The following is a 12859-nucleotide window of genomic DNA, read 5'->3' on the forward strand; positions in this document are numbered from 1 at the left end:
TAGCTGCGTGCTGTGGTCTGAATGTGTGTGTCCCCTCTGCAGTTCGTGAGGAAATCCTAAGTCCCGAAGGTGATGGTCAGGAGGCTGAGGTGACCGGGAGGTGTGTGACAGTGTCATGAGGGTGTCACTCACGAAGAGATGCCATACGAGGAGATTCCTGGCCCCTCCAGCACATGAAGATCTGAGGAGTCTGCAGCCTGGAAGAGGCCCCTCACGTGACCACGCTGGCTCCCTGATCGTGGACTTCCAGCCTCCAGAACTAGGCGAAGCCGACTTCTCTTGTTTATAAGCTGTCTAGTCTGGGGTATTTTGCCACAAGAGCACCAACAAAGACACTATCCAAGCAGCAAAAACTGTGAAAAACTCAAAAATTACATTGTTTGGAATTTGGAATCCGGGTGGCTGTGCTCAAAGCAGCAACGATGATTCTTACCTCTTGTCTGTGCTGTTTCTGAACAGGGAAACAATGATATTTAAAGACACCCAGAAACCTCAACAAAAATGTCTGTGGGCCGTGCCCGAGCGGTCTGCTGAACAGAATCGGGGTCTAACGTAAAGAATCAGCCGGCTCCAATATTTGAAAGGCCCAGACGTATAAAGGATGTATGTGCTGAGGCAGCTGCAATTAATAAATTAAGAAGGTGACCAGGTGAAGCTCTGAGGATTTTTAAATAATCTTACTTGCTGTTCCTTGAAAGGACCAAACCCCAAAATTTTTAAAGATCCTTGCTTGGGGGTCCTTTCTGTGCCCCCAAAGCAGCGACCAGTGCATTTTTCGATCTAAAGCTTCCCCGCCGTGAGGTGTAAAGGCTCCCGTGGAGCACGGGCTGGAGTTGGCCAGTGTCTTGGCTCCGCTGCCCTCACCTTCCTGTCCGACTAGCGTCACCCAGCCTTCCATGCCAGGACCGCATCCCCTCCTGGCTGCTTGTGAGGCTTCGGAGCAAACACCTGGCTCTCCTTATTCTGGTAGGAACTTCTTTCCTTTGGGCATCAAGGGGCAGGTGGAGACTGGGGGATGAGGAATGGGGTCCCAAGCAGCCCAGAGGCTGTAGCTAAGTGGTGGAAAGCATCGAAAACCTCATAAAAATGAATGTAAAGTCACATCAACAGTTGTTGTTTACTGGAGACGGTAAACCGAAGGTAACATTTCAATTGTTCTCCTTTGCAGTGTGCTCAAAGCATATTTTAAGCAGAGGGTAAATAATTTCCTTCCCTGTCAGTTTTGTAGATTTTTGCATTTCCACAAGTTTTAGCAAATTCCCAACTCTATCTCTAAAGCACAAAAAGGTAGGATAAATCTATAAAAACATAAACTTATGAACCCTTGCACATTTTATTCATGTCCTTTGAACACGTGCTCAAAATAGAATTCCTGATAAACCACCATCAGTTTCTACAGATAGCTACTTTATCAATGGTAGAAAGAACTTCATCTTAACCCAATTACCTCAGAGTCTTAGGCCATGAAATGAGGACAAAGTTATGAAAATTTCTTGAAGTATTTATTACTATTTTTGTCACTGGCTTTTCTACCTTAGACCCAACTACAGCCAAACCTAACAGACCTATGCACGAGGTCCCACGCACTGAAGACTTTCTAACTGGATGTATTTGGTGAGTATATACATATTCTTTCTCCTAAGCCAGGGTTTCTCAACTGTGGCACTATGACGTCTGGGGATGGGGGGGGGAAGAGTGCTAACCATCTGCACCACAGATGGTCAGCAGTCCCCTTTTCCTCAAGTTGTGACAACCCAAACTTATCATGTTGGAAATGGTCCATAACTGCCCAATACGGTAGTGCACGGCTTTTAAAAAGTGATGGTTTGTGCAGGAGAGTAATCTTAACTAAAAATACAGGAATGCTTAAAAACATGCTCTAAGTGAATTAGTGAATTCTAGTTGAAAGGAACTAAGAAAGGAAAAACCAAACCAGGATGGAAAGAAAACATTTATTCAATCAAAATCAATACTTTCTTTTAATATCTACAAGCCAACACTGAATGAACACAATGTACAAAAAAAGTATGCTTATATTATAAAAATATGTCAATTTTATCTTCTGGGTGCTGAGCAGAAGTCATTTTAAACAAAATCAAGGCAAACTTGCTCTCTATAATGAAACTGCTATAATTTAATAACAAAAGTGAAAGCTAGTATCTTTCTTTAAAGGCGATAATGCTGCATTGGAAATGCTGAACCCAATCACTATAGTGAACCTTTCTTCTTGGCACCACTTCATGCCTTGCCTACATCATGGGAAAGCACCTCTTTTATAGAATGCAGATAATTAATTAACAGAATCCAGGGCATTGGTTAAACCTTCATTCAGTTTCCCGTGCTAAATGTCAGCATGTACTTCAGCAAAGTACTAACAGTCAATCCTATTTATTTAGATTCAATTTTAAAATGAGACACATGGCCCAAGAGTTACAATCCCGCAGATGATGTGGGGAAGCTGCCACCCTTCACACTCTTCAAAAGCCTCCCTAAAAAATGTGTGCCCAAGGTTAATATATTAAAATCTTTTGTCATTTCTTGCATTTATTGGCACCTTCCTTGGCATATGTTCTTGCACACAGTGTGGCTACTGTAGGTCAGTTATCTGCTCTTACCATGGAGGTACGCTCCAGTACTCACTGGAGCATTTGGTCCACACAGAAGATATCAAAATCATGAGTTCAAGAAAAAGGAGCAGGGCTCTCTGTATTGTGAATCCAGGAGTTACAGGACAAGTATAAAAGTTCCACTAATTTTAAAAGTCAAAATAGACTAAAGGGCATCACTATGGACAAGGCCCAGGAAATCCAATCTCTCTTGTAGTCTGTGGCAGGACACAGACTCTGGCTGAGAAGAACACCACGGGTCCTCAGCAAATCCCAGAACGCTGTATCCACACAGTAAATTAAACTGCAAACTGCCTGTTTTTAAATTACTAAGCTTGAATATTTCCTCGACAGATTCTCCCTGGGACTGACACCTATGAAGCCACCAACTGCAGACACACAAGCACTGAGGAATCCAGCGCCCCACTGCCTTGAGTCAGTTCTATTCAGAAGCACTGCTTTCCCTCTGTAAGCTATTTATCCAGTTACCTGGTTCGTAAGAACCTGGGACTAAGATGCAAAGAAAACAATTACTCACCTATTTTCTTAGCTGTCTACATTGTCACCTAAGTCCCATTTGCTGCATAAAATATTAATCCTACTAAATGTAGTTAGGATTTAAACATTTTAATGAGAAACCCTGCCCTCACAGAGAAGAGAAAGTAGTTACAGAAGTATCTGAAATACACATAATTTATGAAGAATAAACATTTTGGAGCCTGAGCAATGGTTTCTCACCAATGTCCTAACAAATCAAGTCATTATATTGCTCTGGGTTAACTTCCACTGCCCCAAAACAGGTCTGAATATGGAAAGGCCAATGACTCTGCAGTTAGTGGTACTGGCCAGGAGTTAACAGTTAGTGGAAACACATGGATCCCATCATATTAAAATAACAAGTCAAAACAGAATGAGTACACAATGAGACTGGATGAAGGCATCACCACAACACTCTGATACACAACCACACCTGTTCACAAATACAGGTCCTCACTCTCAAAATAAATATATTGAACATTTACAACCAAATGAACACCTTATGAAATGCCAGATTTTAGTTCTAAAAGAAGCTACACGTTACCTTTGTGTGTGTGAAACTGACGTGACTTGGTGCCACAGCTAATCCCTCTCTAACGGCAGCAAGGAAACACTCATTCCTGGCCTCCCAGATGAAGCGACTCCATAAAGCATGCAGATACCGATTCTGCTCAAGTTTCAAACGAATAAAAATGATCATTGTGCTTGTGGATGTCCTACCTTCCAAAATATACAGAAACAGTGACAAATTAACAAAAGCAGGTCCTACCTTACCAACAAACTCATAAGGCAGAGGGCTGGAGATGGCAATAGAAACGTTTAAAATGGGAGAAAAATGCAAAATAGTGCTAGCATTCACAACAAAGACCATGCTAAGATCAGATCCATAATCGATAAAAATGAAGCCACGATCCAAAGTCCGTGAGTCCAAAGGCATGCATGCCAGCCAAAGGAAATGCAGGGTTCATCTGACGACAGCTTCTTCAGAGCAGAACAAGAACGTCTCACTGGAGGAATCACAACAGGGTGAACAAGATGCCATCACACTTCTTTTTTGTATTTGAAAAGGAATCAACAACAACAAATTAAAGAAGAGTGAAAAGAGAAAACACAAATTCACAATGACCTATAAAACCAAAAGAAGAATCCAAATTATTTTTACACTTTTATCAATAATGCAGTCTAAAAAACATAAAGGTACTTCACTACACACGACATTCCCCCAAAGTACCAATATTCAAAATAGTAATTTCATTCATGTTTAAAGAATGAAAGCCGCCTCCCCACATGGTTGTCTTATAGCACTTATAAGTGTTCTTCGTAAGGAAAAGAGCAACCGAAAACTACTATTCAAAGTGCCTACAACCCTCCCCTGGAACACTTAGCAGGGTAAAATGTTTGCCTTTTCCGGTGTATGACCCAGGTACTCACGGGAGACAGGACTTGGGGCTATCCAGCCTTCGTATCCACAAGCTGCATCTGCAGGCCGGCAGACACCCCACCCCCGTAGCCCCCCTTGGACTGCATCTGGTTCTGAATGGAGCTAACCTAAAATAAGACAAAAACAGAACCAAGTCAAGAACCAGGGACAAGGCAACTGATTCTGGCCCTCAATGTTTTTAGCTAAGCAGTTTTGAGAAGGATACTTTCTATAGAAAAAAATTCTATTTTTATAGACTTAAATTTCTGATCGCCCTTAGGGAAAATGGTGAGGCTACTAAAAACACTTTTCAGCCCTCAACTCCCTCTCCCCACTTAGCAGCGACAAAATACCTGTTTTGTAATTCACAATGTACTTGGTAACATTTCAAAAACAGAAGTATACAGATCAACTCCAGTTCTTAATTTACAGACACCTCACATAGATGATCACCTCAATTACTTAGAATCAAACAAAAATAAATACAAATGAAATTGGACCAGCCAGAGATAAATTTTTAAAGTCCCACGTGATAAAATTTACATACCTGATACCACCTTAAAGAATCAAAAGACTTGGAGGGTAGTCCAAATTTATTCATTGAGTCATTGTAACTCTGGGTTAAGTATTTATCCTCTCTAAAGATCTGTAAAAGAGTTAACGTGATCATCTCTCCTCCCCACCGAACAGGGCTATTTTCTGATGGGCTGTAAGGTTCTTCTCTTACTTGGTGGAAACAAAGGCAAATGAACTTACTGGCAAGCTGAGAAGTGCCCTTAGTGGACCAACATTATTCCAATCTTGGTTCATACCAGCTAGAAGCAGACTGTGAGTAGGGAAGGAGAGAATCAGGCTAGAACGCTAGAGAACGGGGCCGTGAGGTGGAGCTGGAGGTGCTGACCTAACAGTGCCAGTCAGAGCAGGGCCCATCTGCTCGACGGGTCCCTCAGCTGTCCATGGTTCCCTGGGGGCAGGGGCTGGCAACAACTTCCACTAATTAATCCACTTAAATACTTACTGAGCACCTGAGAGAAAACATGACGTGTGGGGTGTTTTCAATGGTGATCCTGAGTCAGTATGTTTAAGCAAAGCAGGTAAGATTTGCCTATTTTCTGAGCAAGGTAGGTTTAAATATATTCTAATAGAAAAGCAAAATATAAAATGCATAGCTTCTTTAGATCCAGAAGGGTTTCACTGACAACATCTCACTCTAGTGATATCACACGTGTTATGGCCTTATCTATACTCATATTACTCAAGTGACTACTTCAGTTAAAAGTATTAAAAAAACACCTGAAATCTATAGGCCTATTTATTTTCAGCAACCTTGCTCGTCTGAGAAGGCTACAAGCATAAGCTATCAGTTCAAATTCATTTTCTGTTCAAGTAACCTGTTTTCTGGCACAAACGTGATTTTACCCAGATACCAAAAAATTTCCCACCTAACATGTTACCTTTTCTAGATATATCAGGGCTATTTATAAAAAGTAACATTTTTGTGTTTTTACATAGTGCATTCATAATGTCATGCTGATTCTAAGCAAGAAAAAAACTGGTTTTCCTCCAAAAGTCAATTGTTCAATTTCAAATTTGGATTTTCTAATGGATTACTTTTGACTGTGTATATATTATATCTTAACACAATAAGACTCTATTATTAAAAGAGTCATGGGATTCTTTTCTAATAAGAAGTTAATTTATGAAAGGTAATCTTGGGAAGAACAGTGTGTTTACAGGAAAAGAGAAGCTCCCAAGTCATCCGCCCGTTCAGGAATCCAGTGTGGCAAGGCTGTCCCATCTGCGTCGAGCCAGGCACCTCATACGTGGGGCTCAGTTCTTAGGACAGACTAACTTAAGGCAAGCTATTTCTGTGGATAAACAACATTCAGGTTTTGTCTCACTCTGTGCAGAACTGTTATTGCACAGAAGAGTTCTCTCACCAAATCCGGCTCATACCAGTAACATCTCTCCACTAATGTAACTTGCAGGGAACGTGGGGATTACGTAACACTGAACCCACTGAACCTAACGCAAGTGCCTCAAGCAGCAACCCGGGGACATGTGTGAGTCAGACACTGCGCCTCACCGCACAAACAGAAAACCTCTGAGAGACACAATGGGTTCTAATGAGCTCAAACACTTCATAAAAACACCTGTTCCGTAAGCAGAGCAGGCTGCCTGGACTCGGCAGGTAGACTAACAGCGGAGGGCCTGTCTGGATCCAGCTCTCAGCTGACGGCGCACACATGGATGCCCTGCAAGAGACCGTCCTCCTCCAGTCCTAGCTAAACTGATGGCAGTGAGAGTCCCCTACATCCATGAAGGGCTCCTAGTGCAGACAAAACGCCAAAGAGGAATTTTTAAAGAAATCCTGAAATGTACGTAAACAGTATTTAAAAAGTTAAATACCATGAACTAAAAATTTAATTCATTCTGGAGTTTTAAAAAACGTCAAATGGGGAAAATTCATCACATAAAATAAATTTGAAGCCATTCGCTCTACTTGCATGTATTATAATAACCCTGTTGACAAAAGTCCTAGGTTCTCATTTGGTCTTTTCATTTCATGCTGATCAGGAAACAAAGCTACTGAATTGTATTTTGACAGCAACCTGACACCTCTTACATTTCCACAAAAGCAGTGGAACAAAACAAAGTACTTTTCCTACAGATTTAAAGCAAACAAGCAGTTTCCTTTCAGGAAGCTACACATGTTATTCCTTTGCTTACCTAGTAACTGATGTGACAAACTTCTTTGCCGTATCCAGGATATCCATCTACCTATTTTAAAAGTCTCCGCTCTCTTGTTAAGTCTTTTGTTAATTCTGTCTAGTAAATAAGTATACAATGGATAATTCTGTATTTATAAAAGCCTTACTGACTTTCTGGTTCTAAACACTTTAGAGATCATTTAGACACATCTGTTTACTTTAGATTTGGGGGAAAGAGGCTCGCGATACTTCGTGAAAAGTAAAAAAAAAAAAAAAAAAAAAGTAACTTTAGGGCAAAAACGAGGCAGAGCCCTGACACACTCACTTGGCACTGCTTCTATTATAGCACACTGTTTTGTTAGATGAAAATTAAGGAGTAAACGAGTTCAAGTGAGTAAATCTAAAGTGTTTTGAAATTCACTGAAATCTCTACAAAAGAGCAAATGTACACAAGTATCTACATTAGTTATGAATAAATCACAAACATTCTAATAAGGCTAGTCTTTTATAAGGTAAATGCAATAAATATGTTTGCAGAAGGCAACTTCATGAATTTAAGAAAAAAGAAATTAAATATTACTAACAGGCTGACATCCACATCCCTTTGCAAGGAGACAGGAGAGCCAAAGGGCTATTAGCTATCATTCTAAACTCAATACCTTTTAAGTATTTTTTCAGGAGAAAGGTAGAAATATACACATAGTTTAGCAAATCAGAGGAGAGAATAATTTTTCATTGCTCATTTTCTTCTACGTTCATGTTATGTATTTATATTCAGTGTCTACAAATTCACTGAGCACTGTATAATCTTTAAGAATGTATGTACCTGTCATACAGGTGACATAGGTCTATGCCCCAAGACCCCATCTGCATCTTCCACCAATACACTTACTGAATTCATTCCACTGAATAGGTCTCCCGATCCTACATGAGCCGTGTGCACAAAATTTGTTGGCTCTCCAATCATACTTCGGTCAATCCGCCGGCGCCTTTTCTAAAATACAGGGAAGAATGTGTTGAGAAATGATTTTATTAGCAACATACTTACTCTGTTGGATTTATTTACTATGGATGAATGATTTTAATGACCATAATACAATTTCCCCAGGACATCAAGATCCCGACATCTTGGGACTATCAGGATTACCAAGAGAGATATGCACACACACCCACAAAATGATTGGTAAAGCAAAACAACAGGTTATTATTTAGAACTGAAAATACATTACTTGGCCTAGCTTTGGCTATGGACTTATTTGTATAATAACTATTTAGGTTTTATTGTTTTAAAAAAAATAAGGTAACTAAAATTATCACCAGTGACCCTTATCGTTAGCAAAGAATATAGTGTGATTTGAGTACAACACTCCTGATGTTAACATCACTTTCTAGGTTTCATCATTAACAAACTGACATTAGGGGCACCTGGGTGGCTCAGTTGGTTAAGCGTCTGCCTTCGGCTCTGGTCAGTGGGGCGTCTGCTTCTCCCTCTCCCTCAGCCCCTCAACCCCTGCTTATGTTCCCTCTCTAGCTGTCTGTCAAATAAATAAATAAAATCTTAAAAAAAAAAAAAAACACCTGACATTTTGATGGTTTTTACTTAGATTACACCCCCACAACCATTCCACCCTAGAATGAATTGGCTGCTCTGTTTGGAGGAAATGTGGTCCCAATCCATTCACTCTTCTCTGGTCTGAGCTGGCTGGGCATGAAACCCTATCCAAACTCAGTCTACTAAGCTGGGGCTTAGTGACCCCTCCTAATTTCTGACAACCACCTCTTACAGGGTACAGAGTACTTCTGCTACCAGCTGTAATCCTTGCCTCACCAATATGCCCATTCACCTCATCAGAGGGAGTTCCTTACCCTGCTGTTTCACTGATCATGAGATCCTTCCAGAGACAAAGGTTATCTTCAATCAGTCTCACGTTTTCCATGACCCCTTAGATACTGTGAGCTAGCTGAGAGGGAACACTGCACTGCTGGCTTCTTGTCCTAACACCAGGGCTGCTTCTCCCCCTTTACTTCCCTTTGAACAATATACTCTGTGTCTACCGCTACTGAAATGCTGTTATAATCCTGATAAATCCTAAAAATTTACCAAGACAGACCCAAGTGACAGCACCTCAGGATTAAAACACAATTTTCTACAAAGCCACCGAAATGGAGAGTTCACACATTAATTTCAGAAGCCAACATACATTGTTTTACTGTCCTCTAGCTTTTACGGCTGCCATTCAGGATCCCAAAAGAAGCCCGAGTTTCTCCTTAGAAATATTTATGTTCATCCTCACAGCCCAACGACAGACAGTGGGCTATCTCCAAGTTCGTTGGTTTCTCCATCCAGTGCATCTATCTGAACACAGGTTTTACTGTATCTTGGAGAAGTTTTCTTCTATTATGTTTTTATAATGCTGCTTGTGTTTCTTTCTGCAATTTCTGTTTCACTGTTAGATGAACAGTGGATTGTATTTGTGTATGTGTGTATAATCTTCCAATTTTCTGGTATCTTTACCCAATATTTTTATTTCTCTTTATAGTTTTGCTATATTGAAAACTAACTTTACTTGATCTTCAGGAATCCACAGATTTTTTTCTTACAGACCAAGACAGTAAATAGGCTATTCCATGTGTCGTAGCTTCAACTCCACTGTAGTCCTTGGGGCACAAAAGCTGCTACAGACAAATGCATGAACAAAGGGTAGTTCCGCTCCGGTGAGCACTTACTCATGGAGACAGGGAGCAGGCTAGATGAGGCCCACAAGCAGTAGTTTGGAGACCCCAGCTCTAGAACAGTTATTTTTTCAGTGGTAGCTACATACTATTTTTCAATTACAGTTATTTTTTTCAGAAGCTCTGTTATGAAATGACATCACCACAGTATTTTTTCATCTCTTTGAGAATTTGTATTACAGGTTTTCATTTTCCCTCTCAAAATGCTTGACCGTATGAATTACAGTCTGTAACACTTAACAGCAAAAACACTCTCATTCATTTACTTGAAGCCCCTTTTTCAAGGGTTGATAAGAAATTCGGGCGCCTGGGTGGCTCAGTTGGTTAAGCGACTGCCTTCGGCTCAGGTCATGATCCTGGAGTCCCGGGATCGAGTCCCGCATCGGGCTCCCTGCTCGGCAGGGAGTCTGCTTCTCCCTCTGACCCTCCTCCCTCTCATGTGCTCTCTCTCATTCTCTCTCTCTCTCAAATAAATAAATAAAATCTTAAAAAAAAAAAAAAAGAAAGAAATTCAATCATTCGGGGGCACCTGGGTGGCTCAGTCGTTAAGCGTCTGCCTTCGGCTCAGGTCCTGATCCCAGGGTCCTGGGATCAAGCCCCGCATGGGGCTCCCTGCTCCGTGGGAAGCCTGCTTCTCCCTCTCCCACTCCCCCTGCTTATGTTCCCTCTCTCGCTGTGCCTCTGTCAAATAAATAAATCTTAAAAAAAAAAAAAAAAAGATATTCAATCATTTGTTTGGGGCCTTGCTCCCCAATTATAGAAAAATTTCAGGTTAAGAAGGTGTCAGTAAGACGATCCAGAACCTCTGTCTATGTTTTTCGATTTTTCTATTTGTCAGCACAAGGCATGGATTTCTTGCTATCTTCTATGTTTTTACTTCAGGTGCTCCAAAGGTACCTCAAACAGACTCCATGCCCCTCAGCACAGACTCGACACCCACAGCATCCTTTGACTGGGGACACCCATACCAGCAATGCCCTGGTTCCCCCAGACTCAGTTTACCTATTTCTACCCAGTCCATTCAACATACTTCCCTTCATACTATTCTCTTCTAGGATAACATAGCATAAATGAACTGTAAGAAGCAAAGCTACCTTCTCTTTTCTAGGATTAAGGTAAGGAAAGAAGATGCTAACAGCAGTTTTGTGCCTTTTTTCCTTCTTGGCTATACTGTTACATTCCATTGAATCTGCTTTGTTAGAAAGCTGTGTGTCCAGGCACATCCAAATGTATCTTCACCATCAAAAGATAAGAATTTTCTCAATACCTGGGCTGGACAAATTGTTGGGGTTTCTTCCCCAGTAAGCCCCTTGACTGACAGTTAAACAGAAAGACTTCTAGCTTCTTGGCACCCTCCACACAGCAGGAAAGGGTGGATGGCTCCAGTTGAAGAAAAAGGGTAGCAGTGACGTTCCAGGGGATGATGGCATCTATGGGCCTGAAGACCTTTCCTCCTCAGGCCTCGTGCAACAGGTCCTGGTGGCAGAGGGTGCCACATGGCTCAGCCAGAAGGGCCTCCTCAAACAGGTTAAGGGATGGGCACATTTCAGAGAGTAAGATCTATTCCACGACACTGGGAGTCTTGACCATCCCTTGCCCTGTGAACACATAGGAGCAACTTCTCAAGTTCTATCTTTGTAACTTCCTCTGGACGGGTGTGTTCAGGGCTTAGCAAAAGGCTACACTTGGCCCACATCTCCACATTAAGTGATTTATTCTAACAATTGAATTACTGAAGGAAGATGCTGGGGACGAGGAATCACCATGGGGCACTCAGGCCACCACCCAACTCCCCAGAAACGTTTCTTGAAAGGAACTCATGAATGGATCAGGTTGTTAATCAAAATCAAAGACTATAACAAACATTCTGAATACTGAGGAAGGATGTTCCACAGAGACTACTCTCATACTGAAGGGCAAAGGACAGATAATTTGTAAATCTGAGAACAGTGAATACATTTTAACTTCAACTTTACTGAGCTGGGAGTCAGGCTTTCCCCTTTCACCTTGTAAGGTTTCTTCATGCTATTAATCTGACATTGATTTAAGGTACAGAGGTTGAAGCTTTCAGTCCTTCCCCTTCCCTAATGACAAGACAGGTTGTTTCTTTGGTTCGTTTTGTTTTGTATTTTAAAGATTTGAGAGAGAGAGAGAGAAAGAAAACGAACAGGGGCAGAGGCAGAAGTAGACTCCCCGCTGAGCAGGGAGCCTGATGCGGGACTCAATCCCAGGACCCCGAGATCAGGACCCCAGGAGAAGGCAGACGCTTAACGACTGAGCCCCAGGCGCCCTGTGACAGGCTGGTTTTAGAGGCCCGTCCAAGCCAGTCCACAACAGCTACAGCTTGCACGCGGGCTGGAGGAGCCAAACAGGCCATTACAGCAACGCTGGTGGAGAGAGATTACTTGGATTCAACTACAGGCGCTGAGGTGGAAAGAACTAGGTTGACTTAATTCAGCGGGTCAAATCAATAGCATTTGGTTGTTGCCTGGATGTGAGAAGTAAGGGAGCAGCAGAAGTTAAGAAAATGCACAGATTTCCCATCTGAGAGGAATGTACAAAATTCACTGCGGCAGGTAACACTGGAAGAGGAGCCAGGCTTTAGGAAGAAGATGAAAGAGTTCCGGATGCACTGAGCTTGAGTTATGTCTGAGACATCCAAGTGAAATTATCAAGAGGGCCAGCTGGATACATGGATGTAGGATTCTGACAGAGGCTAAACTAGACAAAAGAAATCAAGTCTCACCAGCACAATAAAGAAGGAAAGTGCACAGAGGAACCCTAACGTGGGGTGGAGAAAAATAAGCCATCAAAGGAGGCTAAAAAGAAAATGCCTGGAGGGGTTAGGCAAA

At 41.7% G+C, this 12859-nt stretch overlaps 1 protein-coding gene across 9 annotated transcripts in view; it reads right to left on the reverse strand.

Moving 5' to 3' along the window:
- Positions 1–1933: 1933 nt before the first annotated feature.
- Positions 1934–12859, reverse strand: part of CDC42SE2 (CDC42 small effector 2) — a 163300-nt gene continuing 152374 nt past the window's right edge. For 6 of the 9 annotated variants that reach the window (XM_081827120.1, XM_081827118.1, XM_081827123.1 and 3 more), the window contains 4 exons: positions 8167–8268; positions 5111–5209; positions 4575–4691; positions 1934–4192 (listed from right to left, as the gene is read on the reverse strand). In XM_081827120.1, coding sequence (XP_081683246.1) covers positions 4593–4691; positions 5111–5209; positions 8167–8268 — 300 coding nt within the window. In that variant the 3' untranslated portion in view covers positions 1934–4192; positions 4575–4592. Of the gene's footprint in view, positions 4270–4574; positions 4692–5110; positions 5210–8166; positions 8269–12859 lie in introns of all 9 variants that reach the window. The other 3 variants (XM_081827119.1, XM_081827125.1, XM_081827126.1) reach the window with 3 other exon arrangements.

This window comes from Leptonychotes weddellii, chromosome 7 (genome assembly GCF_054177405.1).
Source record: "Leptonychotes weddellii isolate Sample4059 chromosome 7, ASM5417740v2, whole genome shotgun sequence".
Taxonomy (NCBI): Eukaryota; Metazoa; Chordata; class Mammalia; order Carnivora; family Phocidae; genus Leptonychotes; species Leptonychotes weddellii.